The sequence below is a fragment of the Antrostomus carolinensis genome, unplaced genomic scaffold (genome assembly GCF_000700745.2).
Source record: "Antrostomus carolinensis isolate BGI_N321 unplaced genomic scaffold, ASM70074v2 scaffold9375, whole genome shotgun sequence".
Classification (NCBI taxonomy): Eukaryota; Metazoa; Chordata; class Aves; order Caprimulgiformes; family Caprimulgidae; genus Antrostomus; species Antrostomus carolinensis.
In genome coordinates, this window is record NW_010318401.1 from 11089 (window position 1) to 26868 (window position 15780).

At 43.7% G+C, this 15780-nt stretch overlaps 1 protein-coding gene across 1 annotated transcript in view; it reads right to left on the bottom strand.

Annotated features, from left to right (window-relative positions):
* The window catches only part of SCGN (secretagogin, EF-hand calcium binding protein), a 26961-nt gene that overhangs the window by 4721 nt on the left and 6460 nt on the right, over positions 1-15780 (bottom strand). Inside the window, exons 2-5 of the mRNA XM_010168884.2 lie at positions 9532-9624; positions 9177-9266; positions 8425-8481; positions 6199-6276 (exon numbers count right to left, since the gene is read on the bottom strand). Coding sequence (XP_010167186.2) covers positions 6199-6276; positions 8425-8481; positions 9177-9266; positions 9532-9624 — 318 coding nt within the window. The remainder of the gene's footprint in view (positions 1-6198; positions 6277-8424; positions 8482-9176; positions 9267-9531; positions 9625-15780) is intronic.

Below are 15780 nucleotides of genomic sequence, written 5' to 3' on the forward strand. Positions count from 1 at the left end.
CTGAATAACTCATGGCTCAAAGTTCTAGAAAAAATGTATTCCACATTGTAGGGAGGGGAAGGATTCATATTTTACTAAGATGGGTTGCCATTCTTTGTCAGTAATGGAATAGGCTTTAATCTTTCCTTCATTAATCTAATTTGCTTATTTAATGGTTATAAGTAACAAGGTGGCTACAAATCTTCAGTGTAATTAATTGTACACCTGCTGGAGAAGGCCCAGTATAAAACTCCTATGAACGACTCAAGGCTCATATTGAGATCTTTGGAAAAAAATCACATCCTGAGAGCCATGTAGGTGTTCTGTGGCACAAGGAACGCCACTTTCCTGTTTCACTGGCCTCTACTGAGTGTTCACTCTGTGCAAAGTCACTAAATGACAGAAGAAAGACCTCTGAATCTTTCTTTGCCCTGGAGCTGGAGAGATGAATAAAGCTGCCAAGCCATCCTGAGGACTTCTCTCAGGCTGCATCTGTCCAAGTTATCCCTCTCCAGCTCATCTAACTTCTTCCATCCTGCCTTCTGCTCCATTAGTTATTCCACTGCAATATGGGATTTTTCCCTGGTCTCTGCTGAGGCCACAACAGGACAAGGCTGAAGGAAGGGATGACAGCAGGAGCTGCCTTCACTGGTGCCACCAAGAAATGTCCTTGTAACAACAGCTTCCCACTGCCATCAGAGAGACAAACCTGAGCTTTCAGTTCCTGGCTGATAGAGGAGATATTCTGCAGGCAATAGAAAATGGTTAATGTTTCTTCTAGAAATAAATAATCCCAGATAAGATTTTAAAAGCCTCTCTCCAAATGGGACATCAGTGTCTATCCAGTTTGGTTTGTTGCATGAGGAGAGAGGGAGATATCCCTACTGCCTCACTTTCGCAGACTCTCCACTGCAGGTGGCTTTGCAACATCCAGCTTCCTCGGAAAAATATGTCACAATGGAAACTTATGAAGACAACTCCTACTCAGCCAGCTAGAGAAAGTAGCTGGCTTTGGGTGGTGGGAATATCATAGTCCCTGGGCCCTACAGGAACTTAAGTGCTTTTGAAAATGTCACTCAATTTAGGCCACCGAGGAGCATTAGTTACCCACATAGTCTGTAAGAAGTCACCATAAAGTGACACGCCTGGTGTGGTGGGAGAGGATAGTATTTGATGGGAAGTGTGGGGAGAAGCTCTCAGGAACTCTGCTGCCCAGGGCAGGGCAGCTCTGGCTAAAGGTACTGCACTAGTCTTTTCTTCATGCAAAGATACAACGTCCTTACCAAAACACACTAAAACTTATTGCCTTTAGCACTCCTTGAACTTCACCCAAATTCTCCTACACACTTCTGAATTCTGGAAGTGTTTTTTATTTTCTCCCATTCTCTGTGCATCTCAGAATTACCCTCTTGAGAATGAAAGCCAGTATTGCAGCCTAGACTTCAGATTCAGGTATGTTTTCCCCTCTGTGATGCCTCAGGAAAGCAAACGCACAGAGCTTTTGGGAGGAGTTCAGACCAGAACTTGTTGGGACCAGAACAGACCTGGTGGTTCCCAACCCAAGAGGCAGACTTAGGGTCCATTTTTCATTTCATGTAGGCCTGTCTGAGACAAGCCACAAATCTCCTTTTCAGTGAAACATCTCAAGTCTCATCTCCTTTTCCACAGAATAAATAAATTAATAAGCTACTTAGCGTAGCTGTTCTTATCTTGGGACTTTGAGTGTCCCACCTGCCCTGCATCTGCTCTACTTTGTGGGTACAGCATGTTTTCACAGTTTCAGAAGTCAAAAATAGCCAGGAGGTTGAAGCACTTTGTGAACCCTTAATGAAATGGGCTAGTTGAGAGGTGATGGTTTAGATGTGAAAGTCTTCTGCTTCATTATAAATTTTCTGAGCTGGTGGTTTTCAATTCTATCAATTTTTGAACCTTTTGCAATATTCTACAGTAGCACAGCCCCTATTAAAATACATTTAACTGCAAAGATAAAACTTTCCTTAGTGGAATGATTAATAAAAAGCAACATTCCCAGTCAATTTGCTTTGTTTGCACCCTCTCTTTGAGCTTAACACTAAACTTTCAGTGGTTGACTATGTCTACTTACAGCTAACGAGCTCCCCTCTCTGACATCCTTCAATCAGCTCTGCTTTTGCAATACCATGAGAGAATCTTTGTGTTTTCAAATTGTTTCCTGTTTTTCTGCAACAAGTATCCTGAATAAAATTTTCAAACATATGCAATATTTTAATTGCCCACACCAGTCAACAGAAAGAAAAGTCTGGCTGGAAGAGCTAGGCCGAACTAATTATTGTCTAGTGACTTCCACGTGAAGGTGGAAAACATGTAGGGAAGATGGAATAGTGTTCACTGAATTAGTTCAGGTACCACAGCTAATAAGATAGACCTAATCCTATTATCTGGACAACTGGAGCTCATGCATGCCCACTACAAGGCAATCTTGAGCTGCTTTACTCAGGAAAAGCCTGGGGAAATGTTTACTAATTAAACTTTCAAATTTAAAGCATTGATCTGATCTGCTAATTGTGTACAGAAGTACACACAGAATGACAGAGGGTACCCAACCTGTATGACAAAGCGTATATCACAGGAGAAGTAGATATTTGGAATCATTATAAGGTTGTTTCTAATTTAAACTTTTGCCTTTACACACAATCTTGATACATTAAACTCGATGGATTTTCAGTTTACACTCTTGAAAGGTATATTTATGCTGCCAGGCTGATATGAAATATCTCAGTGTGGTTAAGGATAAGGTCTGGCACATTTAAACAGCACTCAGTTTTACTAAAAGCTTTGTTGCATCCAGCAGTATGCTTTATAAAATGATGCATTTATTTTACTGTCAAGCTACCCCGTGTTTTAAAGTGTTTGCACAAATTAATTCACTGACATTTTAATGGCACTGCACCAGGGAAGTCTCAGCTCTGTTTGTTTGAATGTAGCCCATGCACTCTGAACCCACAGAGCATAAGAGTTGGGTTTGTAGAATAAGTTTTTTCTAAGTGCAAAATCAAAACTGCCATTGGCTTTGAATTCAGCAAAGGAAGCATCTCTGCTTTCCTGGTCCAGTGTTGTAAAAAAGGCCACTGAAACACCAGGGTATGACAAACACGTGTGCTTTGAAGAGCAATACAGGATTAAAAATCTGAGTTATTTTCCATGACAGAGACAAGGAGAGAAGTAAGCAACCAAAATAAATAGTTCTGTGATCAGTGGAGTCACTAAAGCCTGCTTTTACACCTTCTCTGGGAAGAGTTGGCTCTTGCCTGACCTGCTATTCTCACAAATAAATACATCGGAAGCATCTATACCCGACAGCTGTAACTAAAATTGGCCAGTGCATACGAAGTTATTGAGGGTGTATAACAGGAACATGCCCAAGCTGCAGGACTGCCTATGGCCTCTTTCCTTAGGGAAGGACAGGGGCACAAAGGCTTTTGCAGAGTGATGGGAAGACCCTGTGGCCAGCACTTTACCCTCATGACAAAAGCTCAGCGCTCTGCCTGACCAGATTGCCTGTGTAATCTAGATGAGCCATTTAGTGCAGGATTTCTAAGAGTATTTTGGTTCCTAAAAGACCAAGGCATTATCTGCTGGGGTTTTCAAAAGCCTGCAGGCTCCTGAGTTCTCTTGGTTTTGATCTTCAGAAATGAAGTTTGAGCTTAAATGGGATTTTCTGCTTCCCCTGACTTATGCTGCAGCAAGTGTGGCACATATAAGTAAGCGTCAAGCATTTAGCAAGCCCTGGTCAGTGTGCTATCTACTCACACATCTCACAAGCTAAAGCTGCAGATACCCAGCACAGCATTGTAAATTGGCTAGTTTCTTTAAGATGATAGTTTCTATCTTTTCTCCTTTATCCCTATCTCCAGAAGGCTCTAGGATCCACTCAGTATATCAGTGATTGCTTAAGATGTGTGCAGCCAGCTGCAGATGTACAGAAAAGAGGGCAGAGATCTGTCAAGTCCTGGGTTTACAGATGGGTTTACAGCTCTTCAAGACACAGCTTATTTCAACTGAATATTATTACAGTGGCACTTGAAAGCTGAGTAGGATAGATGGACCATCCTGAGAGACTCTGTAGCTGTGTGCAGCAGAAACAGGTCCTTGTCCTGAAGACCTTGCACTCTAAACAGAGAAAAGCATGGGAGCAAAGGAATAGGAGAAAGAAATGTAAGTATTTCCACTCTGCAGTAAAGGGATTGGTGCTGCTGGTTGTTAATGATACAAGAGAAAGTCTGTGAAAACCACAGGAATTAAACGTAAGGGCCACTGTCTCCCTGTTTTCCAGACAGTGGTGATGGTGGCAGAGTCCCATTGGGACTCTGCATTTCTGCAGCTCCCCACTCCAACTGGAAAGCAGAGAGAGAAAGTAAAGAGCTCTCATTGCCCTGGGCCTTGACGTCATACCTTTGCTCTTGGCTCCTCGACTCACTTCTCCCTTTTTAATCCAGCACTGCCAATGTAAGACTGAATCTTTCTTCCCTCCTTGTCATTTTTCCCTCCTACTACAGAGAAGCTCCCATGCAATTGCTTCATGCAGCGCATCTGCTACTGTAGAGATGCTGTCCATGTGGATACTTTGCCGTGACGTACAGAATTCATATCCTCTATTTTACTACAGGATATCGCACACGTGTTGTAATTTCATACCCTGCCTTAGCTTTTGGGATCAAGTATGCTTATTCACTTGATCTTCAGTTTACAGCAAATAACTGCAAGGAAAAAAAATAATTTGCCATATTCTCATTTTCTAATAACCATTAACATCCCTGATTCTTTTGGCACCGTGGCTTTGCAAACTTTTGTTGTCACAAGCCAGACCTGCATTTCAGATCGTGGATTTCCCCAGAGATACAAAGCATCCCTTTTCCCAGATCAAATCTTACCCTGTAGTGTAGAGAATAAACTGTCTCTCCAAAGATACAAAGCCAATCTATAAAAAACCATAGGAATAGGAACCAGACCTCCTGGCTCTCAGCCCTGGGCTGCACTGATATCTAGCTGCGTTGAGGTAGCAGGAATCGCACATCTTTCTTGGGAAATTCTTGAGAGGGGAAAGAAATTGGAGGAAATGAACCACCCAATGTCTACAAGCTTCAGATCACCGATTCCCCAGCACCTGATCAGAGATTAGGCACTGGGGATGGAAACCTTAATGGAGCAGCATAAAAGCTATTTGCTACCTGCGAGCACTACCAGGAAGGCTTTTGTTCCAGCTGTAGTTTATGGGGTTGTATTGTTTCCAAGCTCTGCCACTTGGAAAATAATTTCTGTAGCTTACATTCCTCTCCCTTCACTGTCCCATAAATAAGAAAAAAACCTACACTCTTCTGTATTGGTACAGTTTTTCATTTTGCTCTAAAGGGTCACATTGCTAGGCACAGATGCATCTTGCATACAGAACATGGTACTGCAAAATACGTGAGCAGCTCCTTGTTTGTTTGCATACCAAGCTGTTCTTTGGGTACAAACACAGATTTTGTGCCAAGAATCAAGGCAGACCCATCTGAAAATCATTTAGAAAATTGCAATGGTAGATGCCTGCTAGTGGAACTCAAATTATACCCTTGAGAATGACATCAGAAGTGAGATTTATTTTTCTTGTTTTCAGATGGTTAGGTATAATAAGTTGCTCTGAAATTCAGGTGACTGATGCTAAACTTACACCAAATATTATGTTGCTGATAGCAGGATAAAAGCTATATTGTGATAAGGCAGGGAAAGAGTTGAAGCTTTCAACCTCCCAGCCTTTCAGCGAAACAGCAGGGAGCCAGCAAGGCTTGCTGGGCTTTGCAGTGCAGGAGATGATACCTGTGTGTCTTGGGAGCCCGAGGATTTGCTGGGAGGGAGGAAGGGAGGGAGGGAAGAAGCCAGAAATCTGGCTGAGGCTGAATGTACCCTGAAGAAGGATGCACTCAACTACTTTTCTTAAACAGATCAGGGCTTTGGCATAAAGTCGAGCTATTTTCTCATAATCAACAGTTCAACTCAAAGCAAAAATACATGAATTGCTGTTCACAGCTGATGTCCAGTGCAGTGCAAAGAAACAGCAGCAGCATGTACTAACTTCCACAGGGATCTCTTGGAGAAGACAGACCTTTTAAGAGGGTATTTATGGCCCTATAGACATTGGCCCTAAAGGAGATTTTTAGGCAGTATTATAATCTAAACAATATTAACACTATCTTTTCGTACCATGGTATCAGTATATTCTTCCAGCTTTACTTCAGAAACCGTCTTGTTATGCTGCAAAAAGAGATCTCGCAGGAAATCCTGTAGTAAGGAAAGAGACAAAGTTTATTCTTTAGAGTAAACTCAAGAAATAACCATAAGAAATTTGATCCAAATTCAGCAGGGTTATATGAACCTAATTTCACATTCCTGATTAGTACTAGCATCTTCAATTTCACATAAAGTTCACATATTCTTAGTTGAAACTTTTTTTTTCAAATAAATCAGAAAATAACCAAATTTCCCCAGAGTACGCATACTGGAATAAGTCATCATCAACCCACAAAATAAGCAAAAGATAACATAAGTCCTGCAATATTTGCTAACCAATCTCAAATAAAAATATTTGCCATTCAGCAAAACACTTAAGCATCCATTCATTTCTCTGGTGGGGTGCAGGCTAGAGCCACACGCCAAGAGGTCCATGCAAGGTCTGCTGCCCAGGGATGGACGTCTGTCTCTGGCTGGTTTCTGGACAGGTTTCTGCCTCAATAGCCTGAACTTTAAAGAGAAATCAGTGTTCAGAAAATCTGGGCTCAGGAAGAGGTTATAAAGAAATCCCATTAATAAAACACAATGTCTTTGGCTCTGTTTAGCTGGGAGAGGCACATGCGCCAAGTCAAGTTGAGGCGTGCTTGGGGGGTCCTTGGGTGCTCAGGGGGCACCGAGAGAAGTGGGTTCATGTGACGAGGCAAGGGGGAAGCAGGACAGCAAGGACAACAGCAGCGCATCCTCCCTGAGTTGAAGAGGGAAAGGAGTGAAACCAAACTTGCTAGAGATAATCCTGGATGTGGCACACCAATGTTTGAGGGACAGTGTGCTAGTGAGGTCCTTAGATCTGCCACCTCAGTGGAGGTAGGGGATGGAGATCTGCGCGACAGCAGATTCACAAGCGTTACTGATGTATTAGAAACCACAAAAGTGCCCGAGAATGGTTACACAGGAATTAGCGCCCATGGAAGAAGGGGCAGGCAGCTCAGGAGGACTACAAGGATGTCATGAGGTTATGCAGGGAGAAAATCAGAAGGGCCAAAACCCAACTAGAACTTAATCTGGCTACTGCTATAAAAGACAATAAAAAAATGTTTCCCTAAGTACATGAGCAGCAAAAGGAGGGCTAAGGAGAATCTACATCCTTTATCAGATATGAGGGGGAAAACAGTGACAAAGGATAAGGAAAAGGCTGAGGTACTTAATGCCTTCTTTGCCTCGGTCTTTAATGGTAAGGCCCATTGTTCTCTGGGTACTCAGCCCCATGAGCTGTGAGACAGGGAGCAGAATGAAGGCTTGGGGAAGAGTGGCTGGAAAGCTGCCAGGCAGAAAAGGACCTGGGGGTACTGGTCAATAACCGGCTGAATATGAGCCAGCAGCATGCCCAGGTGGCCAAGAAGGCCTACACCATCCACTAGAAATAGTGTGGCCAGCAGGACAAGGGAGGTGATCATCCCCCCATACTTGGCACTGGTGAGGCCGCACCTCAAGTACTGTGTTCAGTTTTGGGCCCCTCGCTACAAGGACACTGAGGTGCTAGAGTGTGTCCAAAGAATAGTAATAAAGCTGGTGAAGGGCCTGGAGCACAAGTCCTCTGAGGAACAGCTGAGGGAACTGGAGTTGTTTAGCCTGGAGAAAAGGAGGGGAGACCTTAATTACTGTCTACAACTACATGAAAAGAGGTTGTAGCAAGGTGGGGGTCAGTCTCTTCTCCCAGGTAACAAGCGATAGGACAAGAGAAAATGACCTCAAGTTGTGTCAGGGGAGGTTTAGGTTGGATATTAGGAAAAATTTCTTCACTGAAGGGGTTGTCAAGCATTGGAACAGGCTGCCCAGGCAAGCGGCTGGGTCACCATCCCTGGAGGTGTTAAAAAAAAGATGTGTAGATATGGTGCTTAGGGACATAGTTTAGAGGTGGACTTGGCAGTGTTAGGTTTATGGTTGGACACAATGTTCTTAAAGGTCTTTTCCAACCAAAGCAATTCTATGATTCTATGATTCTGTCCTTCCTGACAGGGTCCCTGCAGCTGTGCCAGAAGGCTAGAGGATCCCCAGTCCTTAAACTTGCCATGAACAACCTAGGAATGCCATTCATCAACCACACAAGAAGGCAGCAAATTGGTAAAGCTGGTGGAAAGGTTCCTGTCCACACCAGTGAGCTGTAGGTCAAGCCCACACAGACTTGTTAGAATAACTTACTTTGAGCTCGCCAGCTGAAATAAATCCACTGCTATCAGCATCGTAACTGCGCCAGATCTGAATGGACATAGATTGATACAACTGCATAAATAGTGCAATTATTCATCTGCTCGGGTGATAGATCATAAAGATTAAAATCAGGACTTCCATAATGAACAAGCTGTTGCATTATCCAATATTTAACTAACTGTAGACAAAATAAAATAAACTTTCCACACAATAGCTTTTACTCATATTTGGATGCTGTACATGTGACATGCTGCTATCACATATTTAATGCAGACATACTCTCTACAAAAGGAAGAAAAGACTAAGAAACTGCTCCGCGTTTCCTACCTAATTTGTACATGCAGCTTCTCTCGTTACTCTGAGCAAAAGTCAAGGCCATACACAACTGGCCATTGATCTGCAGAAGTTCCCAGTTAGGGTGTGAAACAAAATTAACTGCAAGCAGTCTTGAAAAAATTGAAATTCTGTGCTGAGATACTTAAGGACAGAGAGTGAGGGAGGTTGGGCATGGTTAAGGAAACCTTATGGGTTTGTGCTCCTCAGCTGGCCCAGCTTATGGAGATTTCTACCCCACACTCTGCCAGGATAAAACAGTATAACCTTCTCTACCTGAACAGATCAGAACATGTTTTGCTTCCACAATAACCACATATTTCCCATGCTATGTTCTACAGGAGATGGAAGTGTACATATTGAAGAATCTTTTGATGTGCAAGGGGAAGAGATAATATGGAGATACAGACCCGCATGAATTCCACGCTGTTGTCCAAGGGAGTTTCCCGTCGGAAAAGCAGAAGAAAGTTCTCATCATCCGGCAAGATTATATTTGCAAGCTGGAAAAAAGAATGCATAAAAAAGCCCCAAAACAAACATAAACTATGAAAGTAAAGACATGAAAAAACTTAGGTGGCTGCTGACCCAGCTGGGCATGTTGTTATCTTGGAAATAAAACCCAAATCAAGAGATCTGGCTAATGCAGTATTCCATGACTCACCTCCCCACCCAGGCTCTATCTCCCATATCTCCCAGGTCTGCTCTAGGTCCTAATTCTCCCTCTTTCTGTACAAGAAATCCCGGGCTGGGGTTGAGGAGAGATACCTCTTGGATTTGCAAGCGTCCATCTGTGGTGATATTGTAGGCAGACATGAATTGTTCCTTCATCCTCTGAACTTCTTCTTCTGTGATGGTGTTCTGCCATGGGAAAAACAACATGTGCATGAAATCTTTTCTCAGTCACAGATAACCACCCGGATCACTGCATCCTTACAGCTGGGGGCTAATGCTTCTAAAAGCCCAAAAACACACTGCCTTGGATTAATTTTTGGAAACTAGTGCTATGCATAGCTTTGCAGCAACTAAGCTTTCAGTTGGAAGACCAGTGTTTGGAGACCCCAAAATATATCAGTGACACCTGCTTCTTTAGCCAGCTGTTTCCACAGCTGTTTCCATGCTGCTCATTTTAATCTTGTTCCATTCAGGAAGATGTCCTTATCCTTGAACTACATCCCTGTAATTCATTAAATCATCAGCCCTGAAAGGTGTCAGTGGAGCTAGATTGTTGCTTATTATTGCCTGTCAACTGATTCAAGACCAGGCATCAAGCCCAAGTCAGTGTTTCTGGGTTAACAGCTCGGGATTGCAAGCAATTCACATTCCCTTTGCATCTGCTCGATCCCATAATCAATTTATACATAGTGAGGAGTTTTCAGCACTTGTCAGGTTTTATGTTTTGACAGGCACTGCTGTGACCGGTGAAAGACAATGCTTAGGTTCATCAGGCATGATTTCTTTTTCTTAGCAGTAACCTTTCAAGTATCTGGTCTGACTGGGCTACACAAAGTACAATTTTCCTGCCCTGGGGAAAGGCTTCTGGTCTGATAAGCTTTGTGGCTGGGCTGGGAAGCTCACCCAGTTAAATCTGTTCCAAACAATAATGAAGTTCAACATTACCCTCCGCACCCACACTGAGCAGGTCCTGGCTGCTCTCCCAGTCCCATGGGAGATGGCCCTTTCTGGGAGGGGAAGGAGGGAGGGGAGAAGATAGCCCAGACTCACTCTTGGCATACTTTTGTAGCATTTTTTGCAAGAGAATAAACTTTCTTCCCTACCCCTGAAGAAAAACACTTCAAAGTTTTTATCATCCCTGCATCATCCCTGATTTGAGGAGGTGGAATTAGAACTATAGCTGTGTCTTCCTGGGTCTTCTAACCCAGTTCCTCATCCTTTCAGCTACTCTTGCAGGCTCACAAGGTTGTATAATCCCTTTCTTAATACTGTGACACAAGACCGTGAGTGACTTTCTCCAAGTTACTTGGTGCGTGCATCAGTGCAGCCTGCCTGTTCAGAAGCCAAGCAAATAAATCTCTTGGGAAAGGGAACTCTCTGTTGCCCTGTCCTGGCAGAGTGAACAGTGGGTGTGCACGCTCTGCATGATGCCTTGGATGTAGCATGTCCAGGCCTCAGATTATTCACTGCCTTAGGTGCTCCTTTAGGTCCTGATTCGGCAAAGTGTGAACTGGAGCAGTAAATGTGCTGCTCTGCAAAAAGATGCAAATGCTGGAAGGAGATCTTTGTGTAAGGTCTCTCACCTGTGAGCAGAGTAACACGGCTGGACTGCACGCACAGCAACTGCAGGTCACGTTCTCACTTTGGACAGGTATTTAAAACCACCACACTGGAAACCAAACATGCCTCACACCCCCAAACCTCCTTGGCTGTACCCATGCTCAGTAGCAGGCAGGTGACGACAGCCATTTCCAGCTGCTCTCAGCAGTACTGCTGCACAGCCTTTGCTCAGCAGCGGGCGGCCCCAGAGATGCAGAGACACACTAGGATGTCACAGATGAGGTAATCAAAAAGAAAATGAGGTATCTTACACTTAGGCTCATGAAGCTAAGGTCTATCTTTGCATTCACTTTGTCACCAGCTTTCCCCACATGTTTAGATGTGACTGGTGTTTGCAGCCTCAATTTGCTGCTAGTAATAACAGAAAAAGATATTTATAGGCAGATGGATACGCAAATAGTATGACTGATCACTTACGATATAACCTAATTTGCCTTCACCTTACTTCAGAGCAGACTCAGAGCTCATGAGCACTTACCCACACAAAGTCATTATGGGCTTATACAGAAATGTTTAAAAGCATTGTCAGTGCAGAGGATCCTACATTGAAATCAGGGGAGAAAGTTAATTGGCTTTGATTTATGAATGTCAAGTCACAATAACCAAGAGGGAGCTCTGCTTAGAACAAGCTAAATTCTTTCATCTCTCCACTATCTAGGGTAATACAGGACTAGGGTAATACTGCACCAAAGGCTGGCAGCTCCCAATTAGGGATGAAACACCCAGCAGTGATCGCACAGGGACATGCCCAAGGTGGCTGTCCCCCTCCCAGGGCCTGGTGGTGTCCCCAAGCAGGTCCCAGGGCACGGCTGCAGGATGCTCCATCCCTGTGCTGGTGGCCAGTGCACCCTGTGGGCTGCATGGCCAGGTGCCCACACCACTGCCCCAGGGTGCTCACTGCTGGCCCCACTGCACACGGACATTGGGGTACAGCACACCAGTGACCAAGCACATACAGTTTTCTTTCCCCTCTGCATTATAACTCGCCCTCGTGCTATTTAAATTGCCTTCTCACGGCACTTTGATGCCTTGGGACACCTCCCCAGCATTAGACAAGCCTATCAGTTGCCAACTTCAACAGGCTTGTGAAGTACTCTGAAATTATCTTCCTCCATGCCCAGCAGGATAAGTTATTTCTGAAACAATAATCATAGCTGATATTTGAAAAGTACGCTGTGGAGTTCAGACTAGTCATTAGTTAAGAAAGCTTACTGTTCAACTTTGTGTCAGCTATTAACCACCACTCATTGAGCTTTGTGTGGCAGGAACACTGTCAGCTGCATAAAAATAGGACTGCCTCCTTTTTTTATTTTTAACTTATTTAAACTATGGGATACAACAAGTAAATACCCAAAATACATACAATATTTAATGGTTCCAACAGCTTTTAGTCCAAGGGATTATACTACAGTGGATTTTTCAAATTGGACAATCTCTCTCTGTTAATAAATATTCTACTTACAAAATACAAGTGGCAATAGATCTACTAAAACCCAACATTTACTCACAAAAAATAAAAGTGAAGTAAAAGATACTGAAAAAAACTGCCTCCCCAAGATGCATGCTCAAGGCAAAACTATTTGTATATTACAAATTTTTACATTGAGAATGATACATCTTGGTTTAAGATTATTAGGTTTCAAAGGTGACCTTTACATTTCCAAAAAAACCCTAAACAACCCAATCCCAGAAGATTAAAAACAGAAGAGAACACATAGGCCATGCCACTTCCAAGCAGAAACCAAGGTTGGGAGACCTGTTCTACAAGACTGACATACTGGTGGTGCAGACCAGTCGCTTGCTCCGATTGTCTCCGTTCCAAAACTTTTAAAAGGCTGGAAAAACCCTCGCACGTAACCTGCATTATTTGCTCCTCTTGTCCAAGCAAGGCCAGGAACTGCAGACTCCTGCTGCATTTGCTGACTCTGTCATCTGATTTTGGAGGTCTGCAGCCTGTGGTGGGGCAGCCTGGGCAGGCTGCAAGGCAGAGCCAGGACAGTGGGGCAGATGGCTGTGGTTGCCAATCCCTCCCTGAAGGATTAGGGAGCAAGTCCAATTGTCTGGCTTGTTTAGCTTTTGTTTGTGTAGGGTTTTGCATCCAAATCAGGACTGTGGCATTGCAACAGTGAGGCAGCAACATTGGGAAGCTTGTGAGTGGTTCAGGAGGAGCCTCACACCTAGGCACAAGCATGCTCCAGAAACAGAGGGAGAAAAGTATTTGGACAAAAGTATTGTCTACGTAATATTCCAGGATTTATGGAACTGAGGTAGGATTTTAATAGCCAAACATGTTGTCCTTGGTTTTATGTGTACTGGTGCAGTGTTCTGGCAGCCCTAGGAGCAGGCACCCCAGCCAGGGCTCAAAGCTCTGCTCAGAAGAAAGGAGATGGACAGAGACAAATAGCAAGCAAAGCCAGTCAGGGGGGGAAATAAAAAGAGACAGTATGGGGGTTATTAGATTTTTTGAAAGCCTTATAGATATAGCAACTAATTACAGTCATGAAAGTATATTAAGCAGATTGTTCTTCAGTAGTATTGAAGGTTTATATAGACAAGACTCAGGTATCCCTAAAAGGGACAAAATAAATATAGGCAGGTAAGAAATTACAGTTGGGGCAGTTTCTGCAGGCATGGCCTGGGCAGGGATCCAGCAACCAGCCAGGGTGTGGAGGGCATTTCTCACCCAGCACTGGGGCTGGCCAAGCTGGGATGCTGGGGCAGCAAGGGGCTGCACAGGGGTACTGGCCAGGGGGCTACAGGGACCCCTCGCTGCCTCAGCCACCCTGCGATGAGGTTGCTGAGGGGAGGCCAAAAGTAAAAGCTTGGCAGCTTGCTGGTCAAGAAACCTGATTTTGTTATTCTCTGCCTTTGGCCTCCCACAAATATTGCCTCGCCTCCCAGAATGGGGCAAGACCTGTGACAGAGGGAGAAAGATCTGGAGCAGAGGAGGAAGAAGGGGAGACCTCCAGGCAGGAACACGCAGGGACGAATGGCATTTGCACAGAGACACAGGTGCTGCACCAAGCGCTATGGCCACTGGCTTCCCTAGTTTTCCTTCCCTCCTTCCCTTTAATTATTAACTCACTGTTCAACTACAGATTGCAACAAGCACGAAAGCCTCAAAACCAAACACACTCTGCTTTCAAATGCCTCAGGCTCATGCTCCACTTATTCAAGCTATATGAGTTACAGGGAGAGTAATAAAAAAAATATATATATATACACCACCTTTCTGCTCTGGAAAGCTACTGAACAAATAGCATGATACAAATTCCTGCCTCTTGTCTCTATGACCTGGGACTGGGAGAAGGGGCTTTGCAGCAAGAAAACAGCTGCAGCTGAGCACAGCTCTTTTCATCAGAGCTAACGGTGCCCTGACTGCGTTGCCTGTCTCAAGCAGCAGATCCCTCCCCAGTTTCAAAGCTTTGCAAAGCTTTGCAAAATGTTTACTGCTTGGGCTAAAATTTTGCCCAAGACTTGTTAGAAGCTGGATAAAATTTCCCTTTTGTGAACATTTAAGTGAATGCTGCTGCATCCTTTCTGATAGTTATCTGTATGGGGAGATTTTTCATGTCATTCCTTGTTTTCCCTGCTGCATGCACCTCCCTGAGTTTCTGGAGGAGAATTTAATGAAGAGGTAATAGCCCTAATTGACAGCAGAGCACAATTTTCCCTGAATTTTTGCCTACTTAAGGCAGAAACAGCTACAGAGATGCTCACATTTAACATCAGTCAACACTGTAATGAAGAGGATTCCCTGCCACAGTATGGAAAACACACCTGAACTGGGACCTGCCTCCAATTTCTCTCAGGATTGGGCTGAAAAAGAGTGCAGTTGCTGGAAGAGCAGGGGTCCTGCAGCAGAAGTAAACCCTCATCAAGGAGGAAGGGAAAAAACCCACAACCCTCTGCTAATTTCCACAACATACGATCTTCATTGTACTATAATGATGATGGGAGCTAGCCTGGAATGGAGACATGCTTTAACCCCTTTTCAGGTTGCTTCATACGAATTGTAAAGCTTCAGCCACCCTGGTCCCTCACAGGTCACAGATGCTACATGGTTTCCAAGAGCCACTGCATGTTCTCACTGTCCAGTCAAGGAAGAAATCCTTACTACCTACCATGAGGAGAAGGCTATGTCATTTTTGTCCTCATAAAAGCACAGTTTAAAATATTGCTGTGGCTTTGTTCATACATTTCTCAGGGTTAAGGAGTAAATTTATTACTATGGATGCTCTTCCACAGAGTTTTGCAGAGAAAAGCTTACATGCTTCAAGTTGCCATAACAAATGAATTTTCTGCTTTCTCTGTTCCATGTCCAGTATTCACCTTCCCTTTTGAGAAAAACCTTTAGATGTATTTAGCATCACAAAGGAAATCTGTTTTTTTAATACTGTTTGTAATAATGGAAAGAGCATGCTTTTTTTTTCTTTTTTTCTTTTTTTCTTAAATCTGCGAGGCATTCAATTTCTTCATCTTGCTTGGTTATGACTCTTTAGAAACCTGGCTATAATCAGTCTTCTTCGTTAACCCATTCCTTTTATATTGTTATACTCTTGCCCCATGCCTTCTAATTAAATTTTGCTCCTTAAGGGATCCATGTGCTTGGCAGCTGCCTGCCTTGATGAAAACACAACTATGAGTCATTTGTTTTAGGGGGAATAAAGCAAATGTATGGAGCAGACTCTTCTACCTGATGAAAGGGGTTGCCTCATTTAA